The following is a 20863-nucleotide window of genomic DNA, read 5'->3' on the forward strand; positions in this document are numbered from 1 at the left end:
ATGCTTTGGAGGCTTGAAGGTGCACATTTGCTCACGTTCAAAGTAAATGTACTTTGCTGATAGGAAACCACAGGCAGATGACAAAGGGGACCAGATGAGCGAGATTCCAGGCTAAGAGGAAAACTTAATTTGGGAATGACTACTTGGCTGGTGGTTATTGAATGAATGCTTCATTGGATGAAATTTGAAGCGGGAAATTGTAACAATGTTTTCGTGCTTTATAGCTAAATATCTCGAAATACATTTTTTTTATTACATAGCACCATTATCTCAGACGTATTAAACGATAAAGGGCAAATTTTTTTCTCAGCCATGTATATATATACACACACACACACACACACACACACACATATATATATATATATCTATATATATATATATATATATACACATACACACACACACACACACACACACACACACACACACACACACACACACACACACACACACACACACACACACACACACACACACACACACACACACACACACACACACACACACACACACATATACACGCACACACACACACATTAGCAGCTACTATACCGGAATCACTGAGGCCAACGAATATCTTTTGTGCTAGAAGGGCATTTATAGTCAAAGGAAAGCTATATCTTGGGGGGTTTCAGAGAAAAAGTTTAAAATAAGTATTTGCAGCTCTAGAATAATAATTCTGGTACAGTCTAGTAAAAAGAAAATGCCGAATAAATTGATACCAAAATTATAGTGCTACCTGTTGGAGTTCCTGAGAAAACACCTAAACATGCCTAAAATACATGGCTTGCATAGGCGATGAGCAAAACGAGAACAAGGTAAAAGCGGGAGCCAATGTTCTGACAAGTGGACTTGCCTTGAAAAAGGCAAGTACACTTGTTGAAACGTTGGCTCCCGCTTTTACCTTTTTCTCGTTTTGCTCATTGTCTTGAATTTCCATCTCCCGCCTTCGCCATGTTTTCCATGGCTTGTATAAAGTTTACTTTGTGCCCTTAAAAGAAAGCACCCGAAAAAGCATGAACAGAAAAAATTGTCATTTTACTGAAAAATACTGATAGTGAAAATCTAAAACCTACAAAATGTCTCTTGCTATGGTTTACAACTTTTGTAAGTTAGACCACGCTAAGAAACTTATGTAGATTTTGTGAAGCTGGGCTTGCATGAGGTTCACCCAGCCAGCCTGTAGAAGTCAGAACACTGATCCTCCACTCTACAGTGTGCGAAGGATGTGATGGCTAGTTTCGACGACTCTCCAACATGGTGCAGGGAAGATTCGCGAGTCGGATTGCCAACAAATGTGGGTTTAGTAACTCAAAATAGGCTACGGTATGATCATCATTGCTTATGGGCAAAGGCTGTCAAGACCAATCACACATGCGCGGCAACTGCGCTAGGCTGTCTAAGTAGTTGTTCACCGAGCTCAAATCATGGGAGCATGTTTCCCACGTGTAATAATAGGCCTGGGGAGCATCTGCTGGGGCAAATAAGTGTGCCACAGTTTTGTGCACAGTGGTGAGAGGGTACCCAGAGGGCAATCATGGGGACAACCAGGGCGCATCGCAGTGACAAATGCTCATACATGGGGCTCGACTCCAGGAAGGAGTTTGGTAAATGTCTATCAGTTTGTGCGAGCTGGGGGTGAGGTGCAGAAAGGCAACCTAATTCTACAGCTTTGCAGAGATTGATGTTAGCCTAGATAATATCTATGCTATGCAGGGAAGCCATCACTCCATACATGTGAAGAACAAGCATACATCACTAATTATGCAGAAAACATTTGTTCTGACTTCTTATGGTTCCTTTCTTCATTCCCTCATGCTTTTGAAAGTAGTGGGAGGGGAAAATTCAGTACCTTTCTTGCACTCAAACATGCTTGGTCAGCTTCTCTCGGAAAGGAAGCTGACCTAGTCGTGCACCTTAAACTAGTATCTGAGCCTCCATGGGCTGTACTTTGTACACTTGTAAAACATTAAGCCATTTGCACAGGTTGTGTTGAAGAAAGGGAAAATTGTCATCCGCCTGACTGTAGAATGAAGCGATAAAGGAAACCCATACAGGTTTCTCAGAAAGAAAGCTTTGCAGCTGAAGAAAATTTTGTCCTAGTCTAGGGATCGAACCCCTGGTGTTATGATCGACCTGTCAAGTGTGAGAGACATTCAGGCGTACGTTCCCATGACAAGATTATTTGCCTCGTCCCAGAAAAGACTGTTGCAGTAAGCCTGGACATCGACTTGTCAAGTGTGAGAAGCGTTCAAGCGGGGGTCCTCATGTCGACATAATTGCCCTCTTCTCGGAAACAGTGTCACCCTTTTTTATTCCCCGAGCTGACACAAAGGGATGGACGAAGAGAAGACAAACCGAACGGCAGGAGGCCATCGACAATAGAACCTGACGAAAGCACTAATGCTTATACAGGCTCCCCAAGAAGATATCAACGGCCACAAGACCGCAAGGGGTAATTAAGGCCGTCCTCGCCCCTGTGTTAATCAGAACCGCTTGAGACTCGAATGAGAGTCACAACCATGTACCATTGAAATGAATACAATCTTTTCAACTTTTTTTTTCATCATGCTGATGCCCGGCTTCGTCATTGTTTCCCGATTCTTTCGGTGAAGACCCACCTCACCCGGTCGAGATGGTATCACTGGTCGCCCAGGGGTTCTCAGATTGTGGCTTTATCATCTAAGCTTACCAGAAGGCCAGCAGATCGCAGAGAAAGGCTGAATTTATCAACAACTCAAAGCACAGGGACGCAGAATATGGCAGATAAATTCTATGGAAGAAGGTTCATGAAAGGGAAAATTATCTTGTTGTCTTGACATCTAGCCTTTCAAAAGTAGTTATTCCTGCCTTCACCTCATTTGCTGGGCAAATCGAACATGCTAAGCTTTCACTATTTTATGCCTGCATATGCCAGTCAAATAAAATTAGGCTGACCCAAGAAACTATCCATAAATTGTCTACCTAATTAGTTAACTATTGAAATTGCATGTTTACTCTTCTGCATGTAGTGGTCTACCAGTAGGATATTGTTTGTCACTTAAGTGCATCTAATCTTGCAAAAATAAATTTACTTTTTGTGATGCACTCTGCAGAGGTGACTCCTTCTCTCTATTTTGCAGTCTCTGCTTTCTACAACTGCATTTGGCTTGGGTGCCAAATATTTCGCCTTCTATGAGGAAGTTGGAGTTGGAGTGCAGTGGGCCAACGTAGGCATTTCACCCCTTGAAGATGATACATTTAGTCTGGCCCATGTTGCTTTTATGATGCTAATTGATGCCTTCATCTATTCTCTGCTCGTCTGGTACATTGAGAATGTGCACCCAGGTAAGAAGCTTTGCTTTTTCTATCAACTGATAAAAAATAGATAAGAGGCTTTGCTTTTTACCAACCAATAAAGAAAACACAAGTGTAAGCAAAGGAAAGTTGATTGATTGATTGATTGATTGATTGATTGATTGATTGATTGATTGATTGATTGATTGATTGATTGATTGATTGATAAGTTGTGTTTAAGTATTGCAGGCTGCTATAAAATTTGTCCCACATATGAAATGCATACCTATGCTGGTTATCACATTTACTGGCCTTGAAGACTCAAGGTCGCTGCCGTTATCTACAAATTGCAGCTGCATTATCTTGCAGGGTAGAGTTCACTGAAGAGGTCTGTGTAGACTAACTATAAAGAAGTGTGTGCCTTTTTGCTGAAAAAGAAGTCACTGCAAGATACGTATAAATTGACCTAACTGGAAACAAAGCCCATTTCCCATTTTCTCATGGGGCTTTTATAATCATAGGCCTCAATTGTGTTTTTGTACTCCTTATGACATCTGTAGGTTTTGGTGGGCCTGTTGTTCTCCAGCTCAGTGCACCAGTGTTCACATCCTTACGTAGGCTGTGAAATAAATATTGCAGCTCAAAAAGGCTAGCATCTTTTATTATGTAGCATACATTCGGCAACCTGTGCGTTAGGAAAATTTTTGCATGCATGCATTGCACAGTCCTGATTACTACTTCACATTGTTTCTTAGGATCATATGGCCTCCCTAGACCATGGTATTTCCCACTGACCCACAGCTACTGGTTTGGTGGTGGCAGACACGACCTTGAGTATGGGCCTCTGCGCTGTTTCTGGCGGAAGTTACTGCGGAAGCACGTGGCCCACTTGTCTGTAACTGAAGAAGAGCAGGCTTGTGCAATGGAAGGTCGTACAGGTACTGTCTCTTATTTGTTATGGGCATGCTAAATCAGTCTGTGACATTGATCAATGTTTTTAGGCCACTTGCATTATGCCTTCTACTAGCGAGATGGCTTCATGGTAGAGGAGCTGCTTTTCCTTGAGCTAAGCATACAAATGTTTCTTACTAAAGCCACGGTTTGTATGTAAGCTTAAAACAACTTCTTTGCCATGTGATATACTGAAGGTGCTAGCACACACTGGTGTAAAGTGAAATGTTTATTGATATGTTATTATGCAGTGTGGTGATATTTTTATCCAGCCTAAACTGCTGAAATATGTTTATGGTTTCAGCTGACAGTGGCTTTTTTGAGCCAGACCCATCCGAGCTACCACTTGGTGTGTGCATCGACAACCTAGTGAAGGTAACATTTCACTTGGGTACTTCAGTTTAAGTTTCTGACATGTTGTTTTATGAAGAAAAACTAGTGATGCTGCCTATACTATACATTGGCAACTTCTGTTATGTGCACCGGATATCTGCTGCAGTCAACTTCTGTTAAATCAAGCTTTACACGAGCAGTGGAATTGGTTGAATCATACGGCAGATTGAATTAAAAGGAAAGGAGGAAAAAAATGGCCTAACGTTCCATCTCTGTGTAGCTTGAGATAATCATTGACCCTGTGGTATAAACAATGAAAACGCTTGATAAAGCAGGCCATACAATGCTTCAAAGTATGTATAAACATCTGTCTCATGCGAGACCGTTTCTGGTGCTTCGAGTCTAACTTTTGCTTTGTCAGACACAGCTGTCAAGTAGTACCTTAGAATCCTCAATCAGTGTCTCAATCAGTACTGATTGAGGTGCTGTTTGGGCTCACAGCTTAAGCATCCTTCATCCGACGTGGTGTGATGATGGCTCACTAGTAGAGTTACGCGTTGTGGTTCTTGTGGATATAGAGGCTTGGTTGATCGCAATTATCAGTGGCAGTGACTGATGATGACTGTGCCTGGCCTCACGCAATGTTGCTGGCCAGATTCGTTCTTGTTGGCCTAGTAGCACCCGTTCAATCCGAAGTCAAACGTGTCTCTTCTCCAACTGCCATTCTCGGACCTGCAGTCATTACACACCTGGCCAGGGTGCGGTGTTTCTTTCTTTCGCATATTGCTCTGCAAGACAACCTGTGCCGAAGCTCCTTTGTTTTAGTATGTTTTTAAAGCGAAGTTCTTTGCCTCTTCCTTCGACTTTTTTGCTGCTGTTGCTGTTGTCTTGCACGCCATGTCGGGGGATGGTTCGGAGCATATATATACATAGAAGGAGCGTGGCAGAGAGGAAAGTCAATGTGAGAAACTAATTTGGACCTTTCTATCACCCCCGTGTGCGCAATGCCCTCTGGAGCTCCCTCGGTGTCACCACATTAGCCTTTTGACAGCTGTAATTATCCATGACCACCCTCAAAAGCATTACAGTAACTGCAGTGCTTGCCTTTCTGCTAATGTGCAGGTCCCAAGGGAGGTAAATAGAATGGTAGAAGGGAGGGGGAGAGCAGGCAGTGAATAGGTAGAGCCAACGCAGTTGCAAAACGAGTGAATAACAGCCTTGCCGCTCTTGCAGTTCCCATATGGGGGAGAGGATGGGAGAGGGAAAAAAAGGACAATAGAAGTCAAGAAAACACTACCACCATAGACACAACAGCGGTTGTGGGCATACTGAAAGTATGGTATGGTATAATTCTGCTAATTCTGAAAAACAAACACCATGAAAATTTGTCAAGCAGACAACTGACGCAGGTGTGCAGACGCAAAACCGCATTAAAGCATCGTAGAGTCTAGGCAACACTATGGAAGTGGTCGCACATTAATCATTGATCGCGGCGGGCACTTTTGTGCCCGCCGCGGTAGCTTGGCGGCTATGGCATTGCTCGGCGTCGTGTGTTCAATCCCGACCATGGCAGCTGTATTTCAACGGGAGTGAAATACAAAAACACTAGTGCACATAGATTTAGGTGTGCGGCAAAGAATGCCAAAGTGTCAAAATTAATCCAGAGTCCACCACTATGGCGTGCCTCATACGGTCCAGCCCACATATAACGGCCCCGCTTAAGACGAACTTTCGCTTAAAACGAACGTGACCCGTGTGACCGCCAAAATATACATTATTTCGATGGTGTAAAATCGCACATATAACAAATGTCTTCGAGCCCTGCCAATTGGTTACAGTGAACAGACGGCATAAACCCGGCACCACGATGCAAGACAAAGACGACCTCTGACCCCTTTGTGTGCGGTCTGTTTTCCCAAGCCCTCTCGTAGGTGAACTACCCGTTTTGTGCCCCGCTACCCTCTTCCTGCCGTCACGCGCTGCCCATGAGTGTCAGCGTGTGGCTTCCAAGATCACCCTACCGCCCATCCTCGCAACTCCGCTCCCCTCTCCTCACTCTTCCTTGCAACTCCCTCGCTTTCTCAATGGGCGCAGTACGATGCCGGCTAAAGTTCAGAAGTTTCGTTTTCTCGCCGTTACCTCCATAGAGTTTCATATTACTATTTATTTAGAAACTCTATGGTTACCGCAAAGCATGCATCTCGACACTAGTCTCCGTGCTTCCTCACTTCCGTGTGGCGTTCTGGTCGTGCCTGAGTTGTAGTCAGGATCGTGAATGAGAATGCCGTGCCTTCAGCGGTCATGAAACAAAAAGTGCTGGACATGGCAAAGAAGCGAGCCATTTTGACGGAACTGTCTCAAGGTGCTAAAAACTGTGAGTTGGTGAAGAAGTACAACGTGGCAAAATCGACCATCTTGACGATTCTAAAGATTAAGGAAAAGATCACTGGCTCTTACGCCAACTCAATGAACACAAAGCACCTGCGGAAGGCCACCCATATGGACATAGAGGACATGCTTTAAGTGGTTTGTCGATGGACGGGCTTGCAGCATGATGATAAGTGGACCAATGATGCTGGGCAAAGCCAAAAACTTTACGTTCCTGCTAGATTTTCCTGACTTCTGCCCAGGCCATGGCTCGCTACATCGATTCAGAGTGCGGCATGGGATTGTTTTTAAATCGATTGTCAGCGAAACAGCTTTGGTAAGTGACCAAGACGTTGCCACATGGCTTGTAAGAAACGGAGTCATTATTGCAAGCTATGTGTAGCAGGACAACAAGGAGGACAACACAGACAAAACTGCATTATTTTATCAGATAACGCAGATAGTGCACAGAAGTACTGCAGCGCAATACTGGTGACAAGCACAGTAATGTGCGCGCTGCAGTACTTCTGTGTGCTAATATGGCTGGCAGCGACTGGCGTGTGCCCTTTATAATCGGAAAATCAAAGAAGCCGCATTGCTAGTAGGAAAATCAAAGGAGCCACATTGCTTTTGCAGCTGTGTAACCATGCGCTACAGGCACAATACTAAGGTGTGGATGACGTGCCATTTATTCGCAGAGTGGCTAGGCGAGTTTGACCGCGACATGCAGAGGCGAGGCAGGCGCGTGCTGCTCATGATCAACAACTGCTCAGCGCACCACGTGCGAACTTCTCTGACGGCAGTTACTCTACTCTTCCTGCTGCCCAATACTATTTTGAAAGTGCCACCGCTCATCGCTGTTAACCGCTCAGTCGTCAACGTGCCGCTTCGAGTTTCACTGTATTCAGCTGTTGAGATGGTGAAAGTGGCCTGGGTAGAGGTGACGGCTACTTCAGTGTGGAACTGTTTCCGCAAGGCCGGTTTTGTCGACACAGTACCTGATGCTGAGCCTGATGCCGACCGAGCCTGATGCCGAGCCTGATGCTTCCGAAGATGATCAGTCCGGGGGCGATTTATGGCAGCGTGTCGTTGACTCTGACGGGGGGGGCCATGACATTGGTTGGGATGACTTTATTTCTGCTGATGAAGACAGTGATGTTGCAGAACTGTGCAAGAACAAGGGCATCATTTGTGAAGTGCGGGCAGAGAGTGGTGCGGAGGAATTGGATGATGATGAAACTTCGGAGCCAGCACCCATAAGCGCACCTGTAGCAATGGGCTACATAGAGGGCCTCAGGCAACTTGTCTATGCCAAGGGCCTCGACGAAGAGCACACTTCTGCTTTAAATAAACTGGAGACCGCCCTCACCGGATCTACACTGCAGAAACAGACGAGTATCATGTACTTCTTTGCAAAGAAATAAATTTTGTGTTTTGACTGGCCGCTTTTATTTAAGCTGTGGTCTACTTACTATGAACTTCGGAATATAACGAACCGACGTCACGTGATGCTCAGGTTCGTTATTAGGGGGCTCGACTGTAATCCGATCATAATTCTGGCATTTACAGCCCCATAATTCAATTAAAGTTTAATTTCATCGTGGCAGAAGTGACTGCCATGATGCGATGTGCCATGTGAGGCAATGATAATGCTCAACTTTTTCAGAGATTATGAACAACAGCGCACAACAATGCCTCAAGCAAACACTTCTGCCTATGTGTTCTGTGTACTTCGCAGGCAAACAGCAGTGGTGTGTGCAAGGTAACATTTAGCATCAATTCGCCACTCTTGTATTGGACTAAATGCTGAAGAAATTAAACATTTGCCGTTAACATCACTGCTAATTATTGTCAATCAAAGCGAACCGCATAGAAAGCTTCACTTACATAGGTTCCAACAGTCTGTTAGATCCACATAATTTTTGAGGTTTGACTGTCTGGGGATGGTCTTCAGAATTTTGTCGGGTCATCCGGTGCCACTGTCTGGCTGCTGCTCTGCAGGGCAGTATTCAATGTCTTGTGGGGACGTACCTCAGTCACTACAGCAAGAAAGCTCGAAGGTTGTGTTCGTTACTAAAACTCTGGAAAATGATTATTTCGTTCCCAAAGGTATGAATGGTGGGCTATGTAATGTATGCTCATGTATAAAGAAAAATTTTTATTGTAATTAGGCAGTGTCTGTGTGATCGACAACTGAATATAATTTATCAGTTGTTTTATTTAATAAGCACAATAAATCCTGGAAATTATGGGACAGGCATTAAAGCGCGGGTTCCCAATTAACTCCTATCCGAATATACGAAGCAAGCTGTTCATGCAAGAGTGCTAATCAGTGCTGTGATGGGGGCGAAATGCGAAAACACCCGTGTACTTAGATTTAGGTGCAAGTTAAAGAACCCCAGATGGCAGAAATTCCCGGAGTCCCCCACTACGGCGTGCCTCATAATCAGAAAGTGGTTTTGGCACGTAAAACCCCATAATTTTTTTTTTTAATCAATGCTGCATTTAGTGCCTGAAAATGCAGCAGAAGCTAAATACAGCATTATTGTCACAAAGAAAACAGCGAAATCAATTGCCTGCAGTGTATAAAACATTAAAATAAATGCCAAATTACAAGCAGAAATAAATACCGAATTACAGGCAAAAATAGGAGTGTTGCCCTTTTAGATTATTTCACATTCATCCTACAATATGAGCATTTTAAGAAATGGGAGGCAGTGGCAAGAGAAAGAGGAAGGTGGATGGCATGCCAAGCAGCCTCTCTGGGTGCTGGGAAGCCTAGTGGCACCACTGGGTGTACTTTAGTTGTGCTACTTGCAGGCTGCAGGCATGAATTGCTTGCTGTAAGGATTTTTAGTGTCACGCCGGCAGGTGTGCTACACGAAGAGGATAGACACAAAATGCTACATGCAAATACACAATCAAAACTTATATTGGGAATCTGTAATCAAAGTGCAGGCAAGAAATATGACAAAAAGCAAAACAAATAGTTAACAGAAAAGAATCATACATCTAATGTGACTTGGCAGGGTGTGGTGCATGAAGAAACAATGAGATTTTAGCAGAGGGCTCACAGGTTACACGTCCGCCATCCGACGTGATGTGGCAATGTCAGTTCATTAGTGGAGTTCGTTGCTGTGGTGTAGGCAGACGGCTTGATAGCTCCTAAACATCAGCGGCAGCGACCGGCAAAGTTGGCAATGACGGCACTTGGCCTCTCGTAAAGTTGTGGCCATCTTCATACCTGCAGGCCGCTTTGCGCACGCCCAATCCGAAGTTGAACGCCTCTCTCCTCCAACTGCTGTTCTTGGATCCACGGTCATCCAACACCCGGCTAGGCTGTGGTGTTTCCCTCTTTTGCCTGTTGTGTTTTGGACGCCATGTGCCAAATTACTTTTGTTTTTGTTTGTTTTGTGAGGTCTGGCTGTCTGGGGACAGTCTTCAAAATTCCATCGAATCATCCGATGCGACTTTTTGGCTGCTGCAGTATTCGGTGTCTTGCGGAGAAGTACTCTAGTCACTACGCTTGCCTCCCTTTTCTTCCTCCTGTTCACACGCTGGGCAATTATGGTTTGCCCTGCTATTGTATTCCTAGCATCACGTGCCTTGGTGATCGCATGCCAGTGCAACTTTTTTGGCTGTCAACAGCTGTGCAGGTGCACACATCATCCAAGGTTAAATTATCCGTTCTGGGGTATTTTCTGGATAAATATAACATAAGGTGGTGGGCCCACAGTAATTCATTACTGCCAGCTAGGACCTTACATTGGGACTGTATTAATTTAAGCAAAAGATTGAATTAACTGGAATCTAATAGATGTCTATTGTATAGGATGTATTTGGCAAAATACCTGAAGTTGGTTCTGTAAAGCTGTCTTTTGCTGTACTGCTCCTGATGGAAGTAGGTCCATGCAAGTCATTAGAAGCAAAGTACATGAAGCAGATTACAAGAGCGGTGGAATCAGCATGTTGTACAGACAGAGAGTATAGTTAAACCTCCATGTAATGAAATACTTTATTTATTTACAGCATACCTACATTGCCATAGAGGCATTACGTAGGGGGGAACAAAATGTAACCGGTAAGAACAGAAAGGCATTTTGTGCAGATATACTTATGTACGTAATAAACATTGCAATGTTATTTAAAGAAAAACATATAGATAAGGTAAACAAACAGTTAGTATGCAAGAAATTAAGGACAAAGTTGTTATTCAGGAGCGATATCATAGCATAGAAAAGAATTCATTATTAGATACATTGACCAAATCATTAGATAAACTGCTCCATTCTCTCATTCATTTGGGGGAAGAAGAGTAGTAAAAAGTGTTCGTTCTGCAGTTATAGGCTACAATTTTTTTGGTATCATAGCGAGTGGACATGTAATCTGCTTCCAGAACATAGTGATTGGGATTGATACCTGTCTGATTGTGATATATTCGGTGCATTAGTTTGAGCCTTAGTTTCTGCCTGCACACACACAGCAAACCCCATCCTCAAGTGGCCTTCATTTCTGAAACACTAGTGTACACTCTGTAATTGTTACAAACAATCCTTACTACTTGGTTCTGATTTTTTCCAGTCTATTAATGAGACAATCTTGATAAGGATCCCATATTGTACAGACATAATCAAGTATTGTCCTGACATGTAAAATGTATTAGGTTTCCTTAAAGGGCCCCTCACCAGGCCACATAGCAAAATTTCAGTTATACGCTGGAAGTTATGTGCTTTCTAGGGAGCGTTCTACTGCAAGAATTTTTCATATCGGCTCTTTAATAGCCGAGATAGAAACATTTCAGTGCCATGAACCCATGATTTCAGGAGGCGAGCTCCACTGCCAAGCGAGACACTCCACTTGCCCCGTCTAGCCTCCACTAGCAAAATTCCTTCCCTGCATTCTCCTGTACCGGACCTTGAGGATCGTGTGACACATATGTCACGGGTCCCGCCTTCATATTTTTTTCCTTGCTTTTTTGCTGTGCGGCGCACTTCCGTTGACGGTGTCGAGCACGAGCTGTTGGGTTTGTCTCGTTCAGTGCAGTGCACAATTTTGCGCGCTGTGCTCAAGAATGCCTGACTAGCCATATAAGTCACTGCTACACGATACTGAGGCAGACACAAGCGGATCACAGAGCATGATCGTGTGCTGGAACATGGTAGGAAATGACATAGTTTCGTTGTCTGTGTGCGTGACTTAATGACATGGGAACAAGCAGACGAAACGGAAGTACATCTCTCTTACTGCAATGTGAAGTAAAACAAAAACACGTGGACATTCGTTTTGTGTGTTTTGTTATTTATCTAAACTTTAATTCATCTATTCAAGCAACAGATTACACAAATAACAGATGTTGCTTTGAATAATTCTTGAAGTCATGAGTCACTATGAGTGATGTCACAGCACTGCCATTTATGTAGGCACACTTGTGCGATATGCGTTGACTCTCTGGCTGGGAGTGCGGCACCCTCGAGGAGAAACGCAAACGCCATTCGGTTTGAAATTTCCGCTCTTCTCACAGTGCATAGCCGTGTAATACTTAGCAGACACGATCATTAGTGCACATTGTATGGACGGCGCTTGTCAGCTCAAGAAGGCCAGACCTGGTGAGGGGCCCTTTAACTTCGCGCACTGCCTGTTTGAATTTCCTTAAAATAAAATGTAGCATGATGAACTAATTTCATTTCATTTTATTTCCTTAAGGACACCGTAGTAGGGGTATTACATAACAATGTTATGTTATGAAACTATTGTAATTCCTTCCTATGCGAAAGCTGATAACTGATCACCTATGTTTTGTCAAACAATATTGTTCATATACTTCACCGAACTGTACATATTTTTGTACCTTATTCATATTGTTTCCTCCTACAATAATGAATAACTAAATAAAATGTCCATAGAAAACCATGCACTTAAAATTTTGTTTTAACAATTGAATATTTCCTAGAAATTCATATGACACATTATAGTTTTAAATAAAGATTCAATGATCATTTTGCACCAATTAAACTGAAATATGGCAGCCCACGATGTTGCTGGCAACTTGCCTGATAGAGCAGTTCGAAACATCCATGTGCTGTTGGGTAACTGCCAACATGCCAACCACACTGCTGAGTTAGCGGCCACTACAGCACCCTGTCCCTGTACTCTACTCCAGCACTCTACCACTGTCACTTTGCCACTGGATGCTACCGTCAACTGCCACACTTGGTGCATATGGCACGCTGCCCTTTGGTTGAGTGTCGTGTACTATCACGCCAAAATGAAATGCAAAACACATGGCTTGCAGTACTTTCTGCACCACCTGACCTCTAACTGCAGCTGCGATGAATTGTCAATATAAAGGATTAGCAGCTTCATATTCGGCTCTCATTTTTGTGGTGATTGTCGAGCTTGTAAGCATTTTATCGATGTACTGGCAGATCACTGCAAGCCTCTGATTTTATGCAACACTTATCACCGGACACCAGCTTAGGTAAATAGGTTTTTTTTTAATTGTTTAGAAGTGCCCTCTTGCGTCTAGCCATGACAAGTTTTACCATTTTATGCCATGATTCATAGCAAACAAGGATGGCATTGTTATGTAGACCATTGTTCATACTTGACGTACATTTTCCTTGACCTACGTTAAGTTGTGCTATGGCATTTGTATCCTTTTTTTCCATTTCTGATTTTGTGAAGAGCCAGCAATACGTAGCAAATATTTCTTGAAACAATGTTTTAAAGGACAAGCTTCTTCATTCTCTCACTCTCTTTGCAAAATCTGAACACTGCAACTGCAGAATTATTCATTCTTGCCTTTATTGATCTGCTTAACAATTATTCCCTTTTTCAGATTTACAAAGATGGCAAAAAACTTGCTGTAAACAAGCTCAGCCTAAATTTGTATGAGGGACAGATAACTTCCTTCCTTGGACACAATGGTGCTGGAAAAACTACAACAATGTAGGTGCTCTTATAATATGGAGAAATTTAGTTGACGTGCAGAAAAGCTGCACTTGTCAGTTTTGTCATGACAGCTTTAAATCTTGCAAGAGTGGTCTGCCTTGTAGTAAATCATGCATTTACATAAGAAATGTTTGCCGACATCTTAGCGTAATTGCATGACATTTAGCTTGTAGGTGATTTCTTTTTCCCAAGGAAGGACTATCACTGTAAAGAATGCCTTCATTCTACAAGGATAGCTTCATATGTTCATTAGTAGCATCTATATGTTGCAGAGGAATGTATGATCCTTTGTGATGTGTCTCTGTAGACTGTAGTCTTCTGCAGTTCTGTTCACTCACAAAGGAGACACAAATTTAACCTGCATTGTCATGAGTTTATTTTTTGTTGCAACCTAATAAAGGCTTATAGGTTGCAATTTTTTTTGTTGGTTAGGTCAATCCTTACTGGGCTTTTCCCACCAACATCTGGATATGCAACAATATATGGACACGATATTCGCACAGAGATGGATGTGATTCGACAGAGTATGGGCATGTGCCCACAACATAATGTGTTGTTTGATGAGTAAGTAGACCTGGCACTGGCATTGAATTATATTTTGGGGGTATTCTGCATCGGTTTCTTAATCCTGCCTTAGTAGTACTTAATAGCAGATATGCAAGATTCCAAAACCCAACTTGTTTACAAAGTGCATATCATAAGATAAACATCTTGCATTATGAAATGAATCGCTTGCATGGAAGACTTGGTAGCACAGAGAGAAGCAAAGACAAGCTAGGAAACACAAAATGGATGCTGAAGGAAGGAAATGCAGAATAGGTGCTGCACTCTCGACTATCTAGTTTATTCATCATTCAAAGCCTACATACACATATACATGTGCAATCCAGATACATTATGGCAAAGAATCAGTTATCAAAGTGCAGGTTCTAAAGGTACCACAGATATACCACAAACACTTTTCACAGGTGTACCATAAGTGCAGCCTAGTGCCCTCATTTATAAATATGAAATACTTTTCATAGTTTCTGTACTGTCATATTGCTTTTGCCCAGAATACTAATCTTATTGAATCAAGGCTTACACTTGCAGGTGCTGCAATGCAGAGGAACATGCATATTCTCCCTTTCCTTTACTGAAAGGTCATGGTCATGTGCCCACTCAATCGTATAATGTGCATCCTGACTCACATAGGCCATGACAGTAGTACCTTGTAGAGGATGCCAGTTGTGCACTTCACATGTCACCTGGACTGCTTCTTTTTGCATCCAGACTTTTCACTGGTGCTAAAAGTGTGCAAACATAGGCCAGGAAGTCTGTTCAGCTCTGAAGAAACAGTAGAGACACCATGCCTGTTTGCTACTTCTTAGGGTTATGGGATTTTATGTATGCATACACCAGTAACAGTTGCCTAACGCTTTCAGGAAATGAAGGCACCAACAAAATATATTAGGAGGATACAACATATTTATAAACTTCTTCCCTTGTCGCATTTTTGCCATCTTCATCACACGAGACATATGGCAAATCTACCTGTGACACTGCACGTCCTGTGCGGCTTTCGTCCTTACCCCTCCTGGGTTAATATGGCAATGTGTTTTTCACAGCACTGGCCTTATTGTTCTTGAAGTTTGAAGTTTATTGAATACTCAGTGCAGATACAAAAGTAGGCCTATAGATATTTAGTACAGAAAAAGGTCCCATAGTGTAAATACTATAAGGGGACCAGGTCTTTCATAATAAATCATTTTGAGGGTACCTTGCTGTTTTACAGTTTTTGTTACCATTTAAGGACCTGTGAAAGGACACGTAGAAATGAAAAGAGGTCCATTTGAATCATTAGCCAGTCAACAGTCTGTGTGCATTGCCTAAATGTACTTTTTTTTTTCTTTGGTAATATGTTAATTGGGGTATGCAGATGGCAATATCGATGGCATGATGATTCTGGCTGTAAACATCTGTTGAAGGTTCATTTGCAACCAGTTATTTTTGTCATGTGAAAAGCTGTATGGTTTCCTGTGAATTATCATAGGGCAGATTTAAATGGTACTTTTATAGCATACGGGGCTTGCTGGTGGGTAAATACCTATGCAAATCAAGTTAGCATAGGCATTTTGAACATATTTTAATCTTGTGACAACTCGTTCGTTTTGAGCATCCATGCTACCAATTCCACTATGTTCATGCATTAAGTCATGTTTCCAAAAGATGATTCTTATGTGAGCAGAGTTGGAACACAACAGGCAGATGGGGACAACCAGGACAGACATGGACATGCACCAGGACAACAATAGACATGAACACACACTTAAATGTTTCATATCAGTCCTTGACAGTATAAAAATGAATTCCAGATTGCTTATCACAAGGGCATGAACTCTTAGCTGCATATAGTATTTTGAAACTTTACAGGAGCTGTTGTGCAATCCTGCAAAAGTCTTGTTTTACTGTTGTAGCTGTTAACTTTGATAACTGTCACAATGGATTTATTTCTTCTTTATCAACCTTTATTTCATTAGGCTAACCGACACCCTCATTTTGGCAAAATTAACATCTCTTCCATTCCCCTCCATTCTTACGTGAAGTTCATGGTCCCTTAGCAGGTAAATTGTGGCACTCTTGATTAGTGACTTTAAATGCTCACTTATTTGTTGTTGAGAATTTGCTTCATGGTTCAATGAGTTCTGAAACCTTGCTCTGCACGTTGCATTCTCTGGCCCTGAGCAGTCGATTCAACATGCTTATGAAAGTAGGATTGAGCGTCAGACGATATGCAGTGAATGATGTGCAGTGTACTCTCATTGACAACGTATTTCAGACCGTAAAGAAATCCACCAACTATCCTTAGCTGTCTGCAGTTACAATCCTTCATCAGTCTGAGCTGTAGGAGGGGAATGAGTCTAGCAGCTTTGGGTTGGCCAGTCGAACCATCCTTTTCTAAAAAAGAAAGTAATAGAGTCCCATTTCATTGTTTCTAGGATTGGCCTTTTCCCATTGGCGAATGTGGAACGCGGATGAGAAACTTGTTTTTCATTTTTCTCTATCGTCGTTAGCATGCTTGATGATCCTTTGGTCGTACTGTTTATTTACACTGCCCAAGAGATACAGGCCTAGATTTTGCATGTTGTCAATGTCAGTCGTCCATTGGTTGCTCTGGCAGGTGATAAAAGTGTAGTTGCAAAGATGGAGCTGAGAAATTGCCATCACACGCTTTCAGTTTCCCAAGTTTATACATGGATGCTCATTGTCTTACATTATCTTGATAATTGTGCTAGGAATCTCTGACTGTTTTTGTGATTGTCTGTATTGACTTTAGACATAGATTTGGCACCACTCACACATATCTTCAAAATCACCATGTCTGTCAACCTGGTAAGTTTAATCACAGTGGCATTTTTTTCTGAGGCTGTCTTACAGTGGTGATGCTGCCTTTGACTCAACCCAGCTGAGAAGCTCGGGAGACCTGGACGTAGTGCCCAAATCGGCAAGATCTTTGCAGTACTCGCATCCATCTTTTTGTCATGCACTTGTTATCATGAAACACATCACCTTCACAAACAATCTGCTGCACCAAAATATAAAGTCATAGATGTTTACAGTGGTTAATAGGATTCATCATTTTTAATTATGAACTTCTTCTGTTGTCTCATCTTCATTGTCTTCATTGCCCAGAACATCTGGCCAGTCTATCCATAACAATTCACAATTGTTTGCACACAATTCTTGGTTGTTTCCTTTCTGGGCATTTCTTCAGACAGTAGGTTTTGCTTGAATTTATTTCGGGCCATATTGATGGAGTTCTGCAGTATCCATTGGCGTATACATGAATTTCATTGTTATCAGAGATAATTGTTCACGTCAGATGAAACTTTCAAAGGCTTATTAACTGATATGGCCCACTGAATTTTGGAAGGCCACTATTATGATTCAACACACTCTCTGATGAAGGCACACATTTCAGTTTGAGGCACAGAATAAAACAAAACTTTGTCATCTGTAGAAAAAGCATTCACTATGGAAGAATTATATTGCAATAAGCCAGTGGCACTTTTTGAGCCTGTTACTACTGAAAGGATCATTAACATCTAGTGAATGTAACTGTTTCAAAAGAAATTTACTCGCTGCTGTGACCTTCTTTCGTTAACAATGGTTAAAAAAGAAGTGCCTTGCTTGTGAGGCTTTGCTGTAAAAAAAAAAAAAATTTACAATGTTAGATTTACATTCCCTGATATTTTTAGCCAGCTTTGTCAGTTTGATGTACTTGCATTGGGAAACAGTCTTTCTCTTCACTTTTGACACTTCTTGGCAACCTGATGTGCCTTTTGTATGTACACTTCAGCTGGAAACACCATGAAATGGCCTTTCTTATCAGACTTAAGGCATATACAGTTCCTTTTGTGTATGACAAGGCAGGTCTTGTAAAACTGTTGAGATGACTGTGCTTGGCCGTTGTGGCTCTTCCGAGTGTGTCAGTGCCTTCCACCTTTCAATGAGTGCCTGTTAATCTTTTGCCACTGCACAAACTGGCTGTCCTATGTTTGTGCACTTTTTTCATGCACAATAACTTCAACTTCAAATGCAGAAGGAAGCCTACCAGGCTGCACAGGAAGTGTACAGTTTTTTACTGTTATACTGGGAAATAACTGTTATAATGTGGGAAATCCTGTATGGGTCAGACTGCATGGTGCTTGAATGACTAGGCACATGAACATCAACTTTACTCAGTCAAGGACAAAGGGAATTTGCTTTTTTCTGTGCAGTGCTGCGCCTACAAGTGTGAGCCTTGGTTTGATAAGATTGGCATTTGGGGCAGAAGCAAAGGCTGCAGCAAAATTCTTGGCCAACTTGGAGTTCTCAAGCTATCAGAAATATTTCATGTGTGTGTTTAGAAAAGAGGCACTGGCTGCATTAGTGATACATGTGCATTACTCTTTGAAAGCAAAGTCCCATTTTCTTATTTAATTCTTTGCTGATATGTATCTGTATCCTTTGTGCTTGTGTGTAGGTCGGTACATGTCTAGACTCCAGCCTAACAGTAAACTAGTTGAGAGTCTAGCACCTGTCCTTTGTTTAGTATGTTTCCACTACTTCGACCAATAATTTGTATTATGCCTCTCCTACATGGGAACGAACTTGCTTAGCAACAAGCCCTTTTAGTAGCTTTCTTGCAGGACTATGTTTACTTGATGTATAGATAGGTGGGTATTTTTCTGTTGATTTTATAACTTCTTAAGATTGACGGGTAACTTGAGCTAAGCAATGTAAAATTAATTATTCTTATACTTACATACACTTTTAAAAAATTTCTGGCATGCTTTTGAAACTGTGAATGATGCTTTGTATTTCTTACAACAAGCTATATTTGATTAGAAATAGCAAGAAAATATTGCTAAAGAAGAAACAAGCCTGTGAAGTGCCTAGAAAGAGATTATGTTCAATAATGTGGTATGATCAAAAATAACGTACAGCGCGAAGGACAAGGACAGCAATAGACGACATACACAGCGCTGACTTCCAACAATATTGTATTGCGTTGCCACATCGTGTGTATATATACAAGAAGAGGCATGCGCAGAAAATGTACGACAGTCACATGGGGTGTTCTAACAGCAAGTCATTGAACTAAGAACATGGTCACCTGAAAAAAAAAATATATAAAAAAAATATAAACATTAAGATTTCTATCTGTTTAGATACGAGACTTCACCAGGGGTCAGCGCGATTGAGGGCGCACTAACGCAAATACTACCAAGTTTTCCGATGAAATCAGCTTCCACAATTTCCCGGGTGAGCTGAGAGCTGTGTCTCGCTAAAACTTCAGTATCTTCAAAGAATGGCACGCAGCCGCAGTCCCGGCAATGGATGCCCAAGTGGCCTTGTACAGTGTTGCGGACGTTGTTACAATGCTCTCTTGTCGATCATTTAAGCACCTGCCTGTCTGTCCTACATATTTACTGCCGCAAGACAGGGGAATTTGGTAGACTACATTCGTTGTGCACGTCACAACCGTTTTCTGTGCCCGACAGAACAACTCCTCTGATGCGATTTAGGCGCGTTTACACGCTTACAGAGCCTTGCCAATTTTTCCGGGGCTGAGAAAACGACTGTGATTCCTGCACGCTGCCCAATTTTCTTTAGCCTATGGGATACATCATTCACATATGGCAGCACTGCAAACCTGCGTCTTTCAGCCCACTGGTTCCCTGATTGAGCGGGATCATCATGTTTTGTGCGCCTCAGAAGCTGTTCCGCTATGGCTGAAATTAAGGTCAAAGGGTAACCAGCCCAAGAAAGGCGATCAACCTGAGCAGCAAGACTATGTTGCATCTGGTGTGGGCACGATTTATTGAGGCTGTTAACGAGACATAACTTTATAATACCTCGTTTAATTAGTTTTGAGTGTGCGGAGTTAAAGGGCAAGAGTGGCTTCTTACTTCTCGGTTCGAAGCACCAGCACACATGTTTGAGCCTTGCTAACAAACATGTGTGCTGGTGCTTCGCTCTCAGCTCTCAGCTCACCCAGGAAATTGTGGAAGCTGATTTCATCAGAAAACTTGGTAGTATTTGCGTTAGTGCGCCCTCAATCGCGCTGACCCCTGTTGAAGTCTCGTATCTAAACAGATAGAAATCTTAATGCTTATATTTTTTTATATTTTTTATTTTTTCAGGTGACCATGTTCTTAGTTCAATGACTTGCTGTTAGAACACCCCATGTGACTGTCGTACATTTTCTGCGCATGCCTCTTCTTGTATATATACACACGATGTGGCAACGCAATACAATATTGTTGGAAGTCAGCGCTGTGTATGTCGTCTGTCGCTGTCCTTGTCCTTCGCGCTGTACATTATTTTTGATCATGAATTACCAACAAGCCCAAGCAACCACCCTAATGTGGTATGAGTTTCTCAGAATCTTCATGCAGATTTCTTGGCATGGTCTTACCAGTGTTGTCTGTATAAAAAATTGATAATTATGGGCATA

The 20863-nt window shown here is 42.3% G+C and overlaps 1 protein-coding gene across 1 annotated transcript in view; it reads left to right on the forward strand.

The window, feature by feature from the left end:
- Positions 1 to 20863, forward strand: part of LOC142585987 (ATP-binding cassette sub-family A member 2-like) — a 275223-nt gene that overhangs the window by 107113 nt on the left and 147247 nt on the right. The window contains exons 20-24 of the mRNA XM_075697164.1: positions 3126 to 3330; positions 4035 to 4217; positions 4535 to 4605; positions 13769 to 13878; positions 14314 to 14445. Of these exons, the coding sequence (XP_075553279.1) occupies positions 3126 to 3330; positions 4035 to 4217; positions 4535 to 4605; positions 13769 to 13878; positions 14314 to 14445 (701 nt within the window). The remainder of the gene's footprint in view (positions 1 to 3125; positions 3331 to 4034; positions 4218 to 4534; positions 4606 to 13768; positions 13879 to 14313; positions 14446 to 20863) is intronic.

This window comes from Dermacentor variabilis, chromosome 1 (genome assembly GCF_050947875.1).
Source record: "Dermacentor variabilis isolate Ectoservices chromosome 1, ASM5094787v1, whole genome shotgun sequence".
In the NCBI taxonomy this organism is placed as follows: domain Eukaryota; kingdom Metazoa; phylum Arthropoda; class Arachnida; order Ixodida; family Ixodidae; genus Dermacentor; species Dermacentor variabilis.